Source organism: Malus domestica, chromosome 02, assembly GCF_042453785.1.
Source record: "Malus domestica chromosome 02, GDT2T_hap1".
NCBI classification, from domain to species: domain Eukaryota; kingdom Viridiplantae; phylum Streptophyta; class Magnoliopsida; order Rosales; family Rosaceae; genus Malus; species Malus domestica.
Genome location: NC_091662.1, coordinates 13,880,427 through 13,895,071, shown reverse-complemented (window position 1 = coordinate 13,895,071; position 14,645 = coordinate 13,880,427). Strand labels below are relative to the sequence as shown.

Below are 14,645 nucleotides of genomic sequence, written 5' to 3'. Positions count from 1 at the left end.
TAAGTGCTACAAGGGAAGGTGATATGAAAACTTGCAAATTCACTAAATGAATTGAGGAAAAAAAAAACCGATAATTATAAAGAACACATCAATATTTAAAATACATTGCTAAATTTAACGGTTGAACGTACACTCGAAATTTTAAGAATACAAACAAAATTTGACAAGTGAATATGAACTAATAGAAAGGTGTACACTATACATTGATGTACAATAAATAAAAATTTGGCATTAGGTTTGTGAATGGTGGCATAAGAATATTTTACACACACACACATATATATATATAATCATATGTTTTCATATGCTAAAGTAAAAATTAATTGGCATTCCATTGTCAAATCCATGCACGTGATAAACCTCTCACCCTCCGGCTCTGGGCCACCGTCCCAAAGGCCACAGGCACAATAAAGTCAACAGCAGAAAGGGTGCAACAAAAGAGATAGAGAAGAAGAAGCAATCAAATTGTAAATTGTGTAAAATTTGGAAAAGCGTGAGACAAATTGGTTGATATGGATTCAGGGGCTGGTCTGCCATTCCCACAAACTCACCCTCTCCTACTATTCTACACAATTCAGGAGCGTCAACTTGACAATAACTTACACGAAATATGTTCATTGTCAGATAATATTTTTTTGTTTAATGATTTGTTGTTATATGTACATTTTTTTCTAAACAATGTGTTATTAGATTACGATGCTTAGTAATGGTGGATTCCATTTAAGTTTGCTCTTGTGAACTTGTGTGTTTGTGTGTATATTATATATGTATAATACTTGAGATATTAATTATTTAGACCAAATTTTATAAATCATATACCGTGACGTTAATGATTGAATTATTATTAAAATGTTGATTCACATGATTATATATATATATATACACACACATACGTATCATCCACAAGCAGGTACCTTTTTATCGTTTTTATTTTTGGATTTTTCTATGTCCACACGTTCGTACCTTTTTCTCTTTTCATTTTTGGAATTTTCTTGTGTTTTCAAATCATGTTAGGTCAAGTCAATTTTTCATATTCCACATTACAAATCAGGGCATGGGACCAACAAAAGGTTTTGTGAGGTGATGATGTATGCTTTAGCCGCATTCAAGGATTAATGGATTTTTTTTTTAACAAATAATATGATGATTACACTAAATTATTAAAATTGCACGAAAAATAGAATTTAAACTTGGACGTAAAGTGTAAAATACAAAGCTCTAATCAAATTTCAGTGAGATTCCTTTGTTTCTCGTAGATTATTTTGCTAGGAACCATCTTCAAATTATAAATACTACTGAGTTGATTATGTGTTTTTATTTTAACGATAAATGTCAAAGAAAATTATTGTCTACGAGTATGGATGTTTTATTTTTAATGTTAAAAGAAAACTACAAAGAACTCAAAAAACAAATTATAAAAACTTTTAAGGTTTTATATCTTCTGGCTTTCTAATAGTAAGGATTATCATACAAAAAAGGTAAAGCCACATGAGAAGGTAAATTAATATTGTAGGTGTAAGTCATATTGGTAATAGTTGGTAGTTATAACTTATATGTCACGTGTAAGTCTTTCCGCTTTAAGTTGTAGGTGTGCCCTTACATTGAAGGTGAGAGTAACCAATGTCTTCCGAAACTTTTTAGCAAACTAACATGTGAAAAACAATGGCTTCTACGTACATGAAAGGGAACATATATAATAGTTGCAGAAGCACTTCACTGAGCTTATACTTCTAGTGAAAAAGGTACGTCTTAAACAAGGCCGGATATAAGACGTGTTCAAGTAAAAAGAGATTCACAGGTCCTCATCAATTTCATCGCTCGTTTTTTATAATTTCCTCGTGCTCTAATTCTCCTTTTCAAAAATAAAAAATAAAATAAACATTGATTGGGAGAAAAATAAATTTTGGATCCGCAGATGATGTCATGCACCGATCATGACTACTAACGAAGCGTACACACCACAAATCAGAAAAATACAAAGGAAATGTTTACACCAATCTTTATTTAATCTATAAGTAAATTAATAGTTATGCTTTCATTCCACACGAAAAGGATTTGAACGAATTACAAAATAATTTGATTTGATGTTTTAGAAATTTGAAAATATAAAAAGAGTAAGAAGTAAAATACAAAAATAGAGAGAAGATCCGATTATTTTTCAAAAATCATCGGTTATTTTATGAAGGGGGATAATATTGACAGAGAGAGGTCGGATGAAGGGTTTGTGAGCAACAAATAGATGACGTAGAGCGTGAGTGGTCGTTGGGCTTCACTCGTGGACAACCTTGCTCTAATACTATGATGAAATTGGGGTTCACCATAAAACCAATTAGTAATATGGGAAATAGTATAAGATCATATAAATATATAGTAAACTTTATCCCTCACCCATGTGGGACAACTCTCAACACATATATTGTGTAAATTTATGCCACACTCATGAGGCGGTCCCCAATCCCTCAGGCTTCAGAGGTACGTACGTGCTGGTGGCGCCACCACAAAACTCCTCTTCTTCCCTCCCCCCCTTTTGTCTCCCTCTTGGTGGCCCCCACTCATTAAACTTCTCCACCACCTCAGCATTTGAGGCCACGTTTGCCTATCTTCCGACGTCCTTTGTAGTTCATGCCATGTTGATGAAAATTCTTTACTAATTCTAAATTTCATCTTTAAAACCATTTCATGAACAAATACACGAATTGTAACAATTGTTTGACTATTTACGTATGAATTCCTCGTTGCGCGTTTAAAGTTATAGTTGGTATTAGCAGGGATTCAAGATTCGAACCTTTAGATCTCAGTATTAATGTACAAAATTTTTAGATAGAAATATAACACGAAGCGTGTATAAAAAAATCTTAGTTTATTCATTGAGACATTTTGTCGAACTTGTTGTCGTCAGCCAAATCATGTCGTCAATATGTCAACAGATATAGACATATGCCGAAGCAATCCAATTAGTGATATCGAGAGAACTTATTGAATGCTGCCGACGCAACTTGTTGAGACTAGTATACATTACATCGGACACTTAGTAAGCATAAAAAAGACTTGTATCAAACATTCGAAGAGTCATCGAAAGACCTTCACATGTATATATTTCCTAAGCTCTAGATGATCCTGGAACAACCTGGGTCCTGAGATCATCTTAATCCCTTGTACATTCGCCCATGTTTGGTATATATCACCCACAATTCACCAACTTACAAATAGCTACTTCAGAAAGCACACGTGGCGCCATGTTTTGACGCAAATAAGGACATCAGGTGATAGGGGTCGTTCACATGCTCACTCGTATGGACTCGCAAACACTCGAAGTTTTCTTTACTCCTAATAACCTCGAAATACAAAAACATAATTACTACTAATTTAATTAATTAAAACAATTAATTGACCGGGTAGAGTAGTCAAAGGGAGCGACGTGATTAGCCGGTAGCAGTGACAGTCCCTGACGGCTGAGGACGGAACCACCCATCAGTCCAGCTTAAGGTTTGGTCACGTCGAAATGAATGAAAAAGGCAATCAAAACGACTGTGCATTGCGCCTCACTCTGACCCTACGGAGGAGGACTGATGGCTGACCGGCAATAGCAGGTCATCCCCTTCCATCCCACCCATTTGTCTCTCTCGAAACTCGTGCGCGCTGCTGACGCATGGAAGGTTGGAGAAGGAAGGGGTATTAATGGGCGAATCGAGAAACGATGTGCTGGGGGAGTGTGGGTTCACCATTTTGCCCTCGGTGTCCTGCTGAGAGAGACAACTGTCAATTTACGAAGTTGTTGCAGCAGGAAAGGAATTCTCACTTATTCCTTTCTCCTGATTCACTAAATTCATATATTTGGATCATTAAAATTTGATCAAATAGATACAAAAAATTACTCACTTAAAACTTATAATAACTTTAATCGTTTGATCAAATTATAAGAATCTGAATCTCAAAACCTAATGAATTAAGAGAAAGAAATCCGAAGAGGATCATTTCCGTTGCAGCGGGGTGTGGAGTAGGAGTGGAGGAGACAGAGAAGAGTGGTAATTTGGTAAATTACCTTGGCTACGGTTAAGGCGCATGGTATCCGGACGTGGTGGTACTGTAAAATGGATAACTATGCTCCGAACGCGAGCAAGCTTCGGTGTGTAATTACTTATATGCCCACCGCCATTTCTTTTCAAAATTTTACGCATGTGAGTTGTGGCCCATTAACGCACAACTAATGCAGTCCGAATATAAACTTGTGCTCGGCAAAGTTTATTTGACAAAAAAAAAGAGAAAAAAAAGAATATGAAATGTAAAATAAATATTTGGTTATTAGCCCCTCCATATGCGCGCAAATAGAGTTTTCACCATGCTATTGTGAATGAACTGAGTTAAACAATAATGGTCAGTTTAGTGGGTTGGATGAGATTGATATGTAACTCATTTTATTGTGGATTCATAACTCATTATGTACAATTTTACCCCTATCCATCTCATATTTTGATACAACCAACAAAAAATTGAACTCAAGTCTATTAATTGGTCGCAACCTATCCCAACCCGCAAACCAAATAGACTCTACAAGTCTAATTAAACTTGCGTTCACTATTCTTTTAGGAAACATAATATAATTGACAAAGAAAACAAAATGAAATCAAGTGATATTTCCCATCAAAAAGAAAACAAGTGATATTGTCCAAGAAAACAAAAACCCTAAGATGATCATGGTGGATGTGGGTATTTGAAATTCAAAGTTTGCATACCTTATCCAGCTATTTTCCTAATTTAAACCATTAATTTTCTCAATTCCAAAAGAAGAAAAACCAAACTAATTTACTAATTAATTGTAATTATAGGTTGCAAGTTAGTTTAGCAACCAGTCTGTGCAATTATTTGTTTGGGATTAGTCAACATGGTAATTATTCAAGACTTTTTAGAAGGAATGATTATAAAATTTTGTTTTGTCATTTATCGAATTAAGAGTAGATTACCTTCCAATAATAAGAACTAATCAATTTTTTCTTCTACAAGAGAAATTTTAATCAAACTTTTAAGTTTCGTGCATGCGCGTGAAAAACGAAGCAATTTGAAGTTGCGTGCAGAAAGAAACACACTGTTATAGTCAAATAATTACGCAAGCAAATAGGGTTGTAAAATTTGAAATAAACAGTAAAAAAAATGCTCTACTTTAATTAACTTGGCTATATCCCAGCGAGTAAACTATCTTTTTCTATTTTTATGGTAGAAGATAATGACAAAGAGAGAGGGAGGGGTATTCAGGTAATTAGGAGGCTTGCATTGAAAACCAAGTCAATTAGCCAAGCGTCCAAACAGGGGTAGTATCGACAATCGACGCGGACAGTACAGGGACAAAGAGGAAACTCAGAGGAGGCACTTAATGGTCGCTCAGAATGACATGTCCTTCATTACAAAGGTCAGTAATGGTATCTCACATAAAAAACCAAAAAAAATCCAAACCCAATCCAACGGTCCCCGCACCTCCCTCCTCACATCAACGGCCACAACCACACAACGCATTTAAAAATATTTTACGTCGACGCCGTGGTAACTGGTAACCCTTCTCTCTCTCTCTCTCTCTCTATCTCTCTCTCTCCTCTCATCATTTTTTTTATATAATTTTAATTTTTCATTCTTTCCTCATATCTTCGAAATAATAAAATTTGTGTTTTCCATTCTCTCTGCTGCTTCTGTTTGGGATCCTGCGAAGATCGGATCGAGCGCTCTCTCTCGCTCTCACAGGTCTCTTTCTTCTTCTTCTTCTTCTTCTTCTTCTTCTTCTGCTTCTGCTTCCTCCCTTCCGCTCTCCATTTTTCTATCGACGAAACGGCGTCGCTTTTCGTGATGTCAGTGTTTGTTTCTGGGTTTTTGTCTTATCGCAGGTGTTTGATGGACTTTGACGGCTTGGGGGGAGAGGGAGGGCGGAGCCGTCGACTGTGATCGGAGCAGTCTCTGCTGATTAGGTTAAAAATCGAAAGTAAAAGATAAAGGTTAGATTCGTGGATTTTGAGTTTGTTGTCGTCGTTTTTTCCGATTCGGTTTTTGCAGATTAGTTGTCGTTTACGCGGATCTGAGATTTTCTTGCATTTTCTTGTCCATGAAATCTAGAGAGAGAGAGTGTGCGTGTGTCAGGCATAAACACAAACACTTAACAAACAAATACTCAGTGGAGTATTTTCTCAGAGAGAGAGAGAGAGAGAGAGAGAGAGCTTCTTCTCGACGACGCTGTTTGGCTGTTTTCCTTTACATTTCTGGTAAAATTGACAGCGAATTAGCTCTCGTTTCATTGTTTTCCGTTCCACTGTCGCTCTCTCTCTCTCCCCCCTTTTTTCTCACTCTCTCTCTCTCTGTGAGTGCAGTGTGTAAAGGAAGCCATTGTTGTTGAAGGTTTTTTCGTTGACAGTATCTGCAATTTTTGAACTTTCAACACTCGATGATCATCCGATTCTCGAAAACGATTCGTTTCGGTTTTGTTTTCTTCTTCCGAAAAAATAAAAGGAAAAATAATTTCTTAACAATATTATGGCTTTGCTTTGGTTTGAAGAAACTGTTTGATTATACGGTATGTTGTCGGTTTTCCAAAATCTGTGAAGCTTCCATGAAAATCCCCTTTTCATTTCCCTCTCCGATTTTCTCACATTTCAATGCTTATTTTACAGAAGATGAATCTCTCTCTCTCCTCCCTCTCTCTCTAAAATTTTTGTCCTTGGTGCAAAGTCCATAAGTCATCCCTTTATTGTGTCAAATTATCAAATATTGACTTGTGGGATGGATTTGTAATAATTTAATCGTTTTGGGATTCTGGGTTTTTTTTTTTTCCGTTGCAGTTTGGTTAAATTTGGTTGAAATAATGTCGTCGTCCTCAATGTCGTCGTCTTCAAACTCTCCGTGCGCAGCGTGCAAATTTCTTCGGCGGAAGTGCACGCCGGAGTGCGTCTTCGCGCCTTACTTCCCACCTGACAACCCCCAAAGGTTTGCCAACGTCCACAAGGTCTTCGGCGCCAGCAATGTCGCCAAGATCCTCAACGAGCTCAGCGCTTCTCAGCGCGATGACGCCGTCAACTCCCTGGCCTACGAGGCGGAGGCCCGCCTCCGGGACCCTGTCTATGGCTGCGTCGGACTCATCTCCCTCCTCCAGCAGCGGCTGAAGCAAGTCCAGGCGGACCTTTTCAATGCCAAAAAGGAGCTCGCAACTTACATAGGTCCACAAGCTATGCTCTCCATTCTCCAGCCGCCGACTTACATGGCTCAGCAGCTCCAAGGAAACGCTTCTTCCTCGGCCGGTCCGCCGTACAGCATGTCTCCGATGATGGGCATTCCGACTGCTGCAGCTTCCGGTCAGCTGATGATTCGAGATCCCCAGCAGCAGCAACAGCATCAACAGATTTTCGAGGCGCAGCAGTTGGCGGCAGCCGTGGCGGGGAGGGAGCAGCAGGAGATGTTCAGGAGTTTTGATCAGAGTAAACAGGCAATGCAGCAGCAGGCGCAGGACCATTTGAGCGGGTTCACTCAGATGGCGGGAGCGGTGGGCAACGCTGTTTTGCCGTCTTTGGCTCTGGGGTTTGATAGCGGTCCGTACCACCAGATTCAGCCGCAGCGCCCTCACCATAATCACCGCCACCAGCTGCAGCTTCAGGCTCAGCTGTTGCTCCAAACCCAACAGCCGCAAGGGCAGCATCGGGCCCAGCAATCCCAGCAACCCCAGCTGCAGGCAAAACCCGATCCGGGCGAGGAAGGTGGTGGTAGGAGTGTGGGTCCCTCTTGTTGATGGGTTTTTACTCAGCTCTTCCCTGCCTTCCCCGCTTTTTCATTCAACTAATTTTTATTCTAGGTATGTCCTCCTTCCTTTGTTTGTTCTTTTCTTGAAATGAAAATTCGTACATTTCATATTCATTAATTCTTGCTCTAATTGTTTGTTGGTTTATGGTCTTGCACATGAAGGTGTACTTACTTACACTTGAGATGTCGTGGTATCTCACATTAATATCGCACTACTTCATGTGAAGAAAATTTAGAAACATAACAATGCGTGATTGATTTAAAATATCATCATATTGACATATAGTAGGGTAAGTAAGTATCCTTCATGCGGTTTTGTTGGGGTTTTGCACTTATGCATTTATTATCTTGCATGAGATGATTTTTCGAGTCAATAACGCATTGTTACGTGAAAATTTTAAACATACATCATTTTGTAATTTCCCTTGTTTAATGAACCGCCACTTTAGCATTTCCCCGAGTATAGATAAGTTTCCTTCCTTGTACATTAGGTTTTGGCAATGTATGAGTGTTATGATGGGGTTGGTTTAAAAAACCGCCTCAGATGAGTTTCCTTTTCCTTGTAGACATTAGGGTTTTGCATTTATGAATGTTGTGATGGTTTTGGTTTGTGTGGACATAGGGTTAGGGTTTGTATTTTCACGGAAAGGGCAACATTGTGGAAAGGTAAAATTACTCTTTATTGCAAAGAGAGAGAGTAGCATCAGAGAATGGTTTTGGTTAGGTTTGAGGGAATTATTGTCTTTTCACAGCCAGGGATGTCTCTCTCTTGATAATCATCAATAACATCTGAGATTTCACTTTCCCCACCTTTCGTGACATCCCTTTCCTTCCTCATGAATATATATATATATATATACTTTTTTTTTTGGGTAATATTTTATGTCAGAAAAATAAATAAATATATAAATTTATAGTGGCAGTTGATGGCGATGCTTGTTTGGGCTAATCTGATGCACGCATTGATTGCATGGTGTTGTGTTGATGGTCCAAAATCTGAAAGAGAAATTGAAAACAAATTTAAACATGTATGTATGTATCTGTGTCTTCTTCTGCGTCGTCGTTTGACTCTTTAGAAAACTGACTGACTGGTTTTTTCAAGGCATTTTTCGCTGACAGACTCAGCACTATTTACGATCTTCACTATCTGCTTCGATTGTTCTTCCCTCTTTGTCGAATATGACAAAAATGCCCCTTTCTCTCTCTCTCTCTCTCTCTCACAAAAATGATATGTTACGTAGAATTCTTGCTTATTCCGTTCTAATTTCCAGACTTTGATTTTTCCACACTCGTTTTTTCATGAAAAGAGTGCGTGCTTGTATGGCTTTTAAGGTGATATCCTGATTTATATTTTACTTCCTCGTGTTTTCATGCAGTTCATATCGTCTGCATACAACTGGAGATCGAGAGAGAGAGAAAGAGTAAGAAATGAAGATTTGGAGAGGTCCAATATCTGGATATCATTTTTGAGTTTTGAGGAAGGAGAGAGAGTAGTTTTGATTGCAGAGTAGAGACATTTCGAAAAGTAGTAGGGATCTGCAGTGATATCTTGGAGTACAGTTTTTATCCTTTTAATTAGTAGTGATCGAGGACAATACTCATCCCCTTTCTTTTTTCTTTTCAAACATGTAAATTTGAACCCCTTGGATTATCTATTGCCCTTTTCTCCTTTCTCGTTTCTCGTTTCTCGTTTCTAGCTGCTAAGTTTATATTTAATTTTATTGTAAGTGGTGGACGTGGACCCTCTTGGAGGTTAGGGTATTTACCTTCAACCCATTGCGGGCTTCAAAACGCTTTCTTTTTTATAAGTTTAGATAAGTGCAGAATATTAATAAAAAATATTTAACTTTTATTGTTCAGAACGTTTTCTTTTTTATCAGTGTAGAAAAAGTGAAGAATATTAAAAAAAAATATTTAACTTTTATTGTTATCATTATAGTAGTTGTCAGTGGTAGATGTACTGAAATGCCTCAGTAAACAACTGGAAAGATTTTTCAATGTGATCGTCATAAGAGATGGTATATTACATGTTCTTATAAAAAGAATGAGTTATATGTATTAAAATGTTAATAACTTCAAAATTAAATTTTTTGATCATTTATATAAAAAACACGTGGCATTCCATCCGTATTTCCGTTACAATTAAAAATTTCTCGAACAACTGAATTTATTTTGCCTATTTTATATTAGTTGTACCATTATAGTAATATTATTTTAACTCTTACATATTGGTAGTGATTTATATTATTTTAAAATAGTTACTATATATTTTGTTATTATTATTTTTTTTTTTATCAAATGGTAGATTTTATTAGATTTAGATTAGATTTAGATGTCATATTAGTCACTGATAGGGTTTGAACTCACGTCAACATGCAAGGACTCAACACATTACCATTACTGTTATGAATTTGATGAGGGTCATTGTTATTAATTTTTGTGTGTGAACTTCCCACTTAATATTGTTTCAGTCTTAGAAAACTGATAATTGTGTTGAACTAGTGCTCAAAATATTATAGCATGGATTTGGTTTGTGTTGCATAATTAAATGTGCCTTGTGGACATGTGGGTTTCATATTACATGCCTCTTTTTTTTCTTTTTTTTTTTTTTTTTTTTGGTATTTGAATCCAACTTAATTATCTCCAACTAGTCAAATTAGATCTTCCTTTATTATTATTATTTTTTTAGAGAGAAGTTCCTTTATTAACAGAACGAATTAACATATATTTTATAGTGACTTCACACTCACACTATTCATTTTAAATTTAAATAAGAATTTTATTTAATGAAATAAGAAAATTATTATTAATAGTCATTTTGCACTCAACTTTTCCTTTGTTTTGAGATATATATAGCCGTTATTTGCACTCTTAAAATGTCAACGGCACTCTTTGAATTTAAAACTAGACAAAGAGAAAAAGGCAAAATGAGAATTTTAAAGTGCTTATAATAATTAGTGTTACTTGCAAGTCTTGTGTTTAAGCAAATAATCTTCATTGCTCCTTTTTTTAACTTGTGCACTCACGTTTCTTGGTGGTTGTTTGAACTTTGAAGTAACTAATTGCAAGACTGAATAAATGGTTTCTCTCTCCATGAAGGCAAAGTGAGAAATTCTAGCAGAATTCTCTCAAATATGAAACTTTTCACAACTCTTTATCACCTCACATAAATTATTGATAAACTGTGAGATATCAATCAATGCGAGGTAGCAAATAGTGCGTGAAGAGTTTAACAGAGTTGTTTTAGCATTCTCAAGAAAAGTTGAGGTCAACTAAAGAGGTGTATGATATGGGGATTAGGGCTCGCTTTATAGAAATTAACAGGTCCATCACAACTTTTTCATAAATAATGTAATATATGTTCAGACAGTATAGACGTGAAGATATGGAAAAGGAAGAAGAAAAACTGTGCGGTGGGTCCACTTTGATCACAGCCTCAACTTTGAAGCCAGAAGTTGGTGATCGATCACAATGCTTTCACCGCTTTATATTTGACTTGCCAAAACCAGATTAAAAGTGGGTGAAAAGTCTTTTGACGACCTTTCAAACAGTAGAATAATAATTGTTGGGTGCATGAAAGTGCATGCCATTGCCATTGCCATGCATTTTGGACAAGACAGGCAAACAGAAACAGCTGCCCCTGTAAAACTGTAAAGCTCACTCTGGTAGATGCGGCAGTTTAATTACCTTCGTTTTAAACAAAGACGTTCAACTTGCACAGGTGCCAATTTCATATTAGTTTACCGGACGTAGCTTCAATGTTGAGTGCTTCAGACTACGCATGTTTTAATCATTAGATTTAATTTTGATAATTATTTGTTTAACGGACGTAGCTTCAACATTGAGTGCTACAGACTACGCATGTTTTAATCATTAGACATAATCTTGATAATTATTAGTTTAACGGGCGTGGTTTCAACGTTGGGTGTTATAAGTTACATATGTTTTAAACATTAGATTTGATTTTAACAATTATTAGTTTAACATGTGTGGCTTAACATTGAGTGCTTCAGGCTACAAGTGTTTTAGTAATTAAATTTTATTTAAACTATTGTTAATTTTTTTTCGTCAGTATTAGTTATTTGTTAGATTTTATATTTTAAGTCTTAGCCCGTCATTTTCCGTACTCAATACTATGTTCTATTGAAAAAAAAAATTGTAGTTTAACTAGAAGATAGACGGACTGATTCTTTATATGTAAGCTCTTAACAATTATACAGTTTAACTTGTAGTTTAATTCTAATGATTTAAAAATCACTTGAGGTCTCGCTTAGTATTACGGTCTAGTTGTATTCCACTTCACTTGTAAGTGAAAGGTCTTAAGTTCGATTCTTGCCAACTTGTTCAAAAAAAAAAATTCACTTGAGGTTGCACGCACTAATTAATGATTAGACAGAACATAACAAGTGACTAGTTGATGAATTTTCTTCTCTAATGCCCTTGTTTTAAATTTTGTATACAAACTATAGTTGCTTAAATGAAAGTTCTTTTCTCATTTCCTAAAAGAAATTTGGATAATGATTTCTACACTTGGAGTTTAGCATTTTTTTCACTTCCATTCATGGGCGAAGCCATGTAGAGAGCAGAATAGTCCCGGGTCTATCTTACCACTGTTTTCATACATAAAAAAAAAAAAAAAAAACTCTTCTAATTTCTTAAGATTTTTCATGGCATTAGCGTCCAACCAAAATCTTTTCTGTTCTTTTTCCTTCACAAGTTCGATTTAAGGCTAGTGGCTATTATGCAGTTAACCTGTGTCACTGAGTGTTTTGAGAGAGCTGGTTTTTATTTTTATTTTGCTTTATCCTTTTATTTTATTCCTTGAAGTATTTTAATGCTATTACTTATGCTTTCTCTTTTTTTTTTTTTTTTTTATTCCCCTCCACCTTCCTTTCTTTTCCGTTGAAAATGACTTTTATTTTGAATATGAATCGTAATACCAGACATGGAGGTTGAGTTGAAGAAGAGGATGATAAGAATGACATCACGTTTAACCCAAATGATGGTGGTCAGTAGCTTAGGAAACGAAAAATCTTTATTTGTCGTTGATTAGGAGAGCAATTTAGGATGAGACTTTTGCGCCATTCCTGAACGAAGCCACTGCTTCCATTATATTAACTTATTAATATTATATATTTTATTTTTGGTCAACAAAGGCGTTTCGCACAAAAAAAGGGAACGATAAAAAAAAAAACTACGTCAAAACAGCTCAGGGGCCATAGGAGCCCCAACAATAACATAGAAAATAAGTTTTCCACACGAGGAAGGATTGACCAATACATATCCAAGGAAAAATTATATATTGAATGATAGAATACTGTCTCAAGAAAAATTGGTTTCACACAAAATTATCTCAAATATTTGAATTTAAACCCAACGATCACACAAAAATCACGATGATAACCAATTTTGACAATTTACTTAGATTGTGTGTTCGTGAATCGTGGAAACCAGTTTTTCTTCTTATAAAAAGGACAATGATATAACACCAAACTTATAAGGGGTTGTGCTACTATTCATATTACCAATTTATCTTATGATGCAACTTTAACTTTTTTCATGGTATCATAGTAGGTTGGCATATGTGTGAAATTCAAGGATCACACATGCTCCACGTCACCCATTAAAAAACACTTTGTGTGTACTTATAAGAGGTTGAACTATTCTCCATATTGTCAATTGATTTTATGGTGAAACTTCAATTCCCGGCTAACTGTTTAAAAATAAGTGGAAGAATGAGTTTATTGTTCCTCGATCGATTCATTTGTGTTTTTATTTGACAAGGGTAGGATTATATTAAGAATCAAGTTGACTGATTGAAACGTTAGATGGCGTGATGATGTGATGTCGTTTCACATGAATGAATTTTATCTGTATTAAATTAAAAATTTATAAATAGAAATTTAAGAAATGTGGAGTACCGACTCTTTACTTCAATTTTATGAGACTTTCCGTCAAAATTAAGTACGTGAAAATGCATTTGAAGCATGTGAAAAATAACCGTAAGATTTTTAAAATTGAAGGTGGCTTGCGTCGCAGACATGTAGTTTCACGGAGCAGCAGTCGAAGGCATATTTTATGAACCGTAGAGCCCAAGAAACCTTTACAAGGAATACTTCTTGTTAGAGTATGAGTGTGATTCTTACGAATTGAGATAATCCTTGTGTATTTCTAATTGATATAAAGAACCCTTAATGTGTCTATAAGAGTTAATCCAGTTTTGGTTTGGATTGAAACTCTGTTATTGGCTAGAGAGTATAATTCCTACTTGTACAAGGATTGAGTTTTTGTATTCCTTGTATGATTGTTATAGGGCAATCTAGGCCTTGCAGTATAAAACCACATGCCACTGCTCTCACAAAGATCGCGCTCTTATTTGTTCCAATAAACCTATATTTTGGCGAGCATTGAGTTTTGTAGAGACGAGAACGTTTTGTGTGTTGATTGGTATGACTTCTTCTTCCACCAGCATGTCTGCAGGTATGTTTTCCTTGCTCAGTTTAGTTTGACAATGTTCTTTCTGGTGCTTGGTTGTGAAATTGTGATTTAGTTGTTCGATCCTTGTATTTATGGTTTAGAGGTATTAAAACATCATCTAACATGTGGTATTAGAGCCTAATGGATTTGACAATTAAGTTCAATCAAATCTAGTTTCATATATTTTCCTTCAAACTGAGTTAAAGAATCAGAATGATCAAATTGACTGCAAGAATACGACGTCATTTTTGGACTAACACTACTACAAAATTATCTATTGCTGGCGGTCCAAAAACCGACAAGAAACATACATTACTGTTAGATATTATGCAAAATCCGATAGAAAATGGATGCAATGGTGGATATAATAAGCGACAAATTTGCCAGCGTCAGGAAATGAA

General features: G+C 35.9%; 1 protein-coding gene across 2 annotated transcripts; it reads left to right on the top strand.

Moving 5' to 3' along the window:
- The first annotated feature begins 5,548 nt into the window (after positions 1-5,548).
- LOC103402811 (LOB domain-containing protein 36-like) lies at positions 5,549-9,436 on the top strand. Of its 2 annotated transcripts, none has more exons than XM_008341576.4 (4): positions 5,549-5,730; positions 5,871-5,978; positions 6,816-7,819; positions 9,144-9,436. In XM_008341576.4, the coding sequence occupies exon 3, from the start codon at positions 6,839-6,841 to the stop codon at positions 7,754-7,756; it is 918 nt and encodes a 305-aa protein (XP_008339798.2). In that variant the 5' UTR covers positions 5,549-5,730; positions 5,871-5,978; positions 6,816-6,838; the 3' UTR covers positions 7,757-7,819; positions 9,144-9,436. The 2 variants fall into 2 exon arrangements, with proteins under 2 accessions (XP_008339798.2, XP_070671833.1); XM_070815732.1 differs by having other exon boundaries at positions 5,600-5,730; positions 5,871-5,965.
- Positions 9,437-14,645: the final 5,209 nt, after the last annotated feature.

What these genes read in the sequence shown, in the direction of transcription:
- LOC103402811 (XM_008341576.4), top strand. Translation starts at nt 6,839, where the DNA reads ATGTCGTCGTCCTCAATGTCGTCGTCTTCAAACTCTCCGTGCGCAGCG.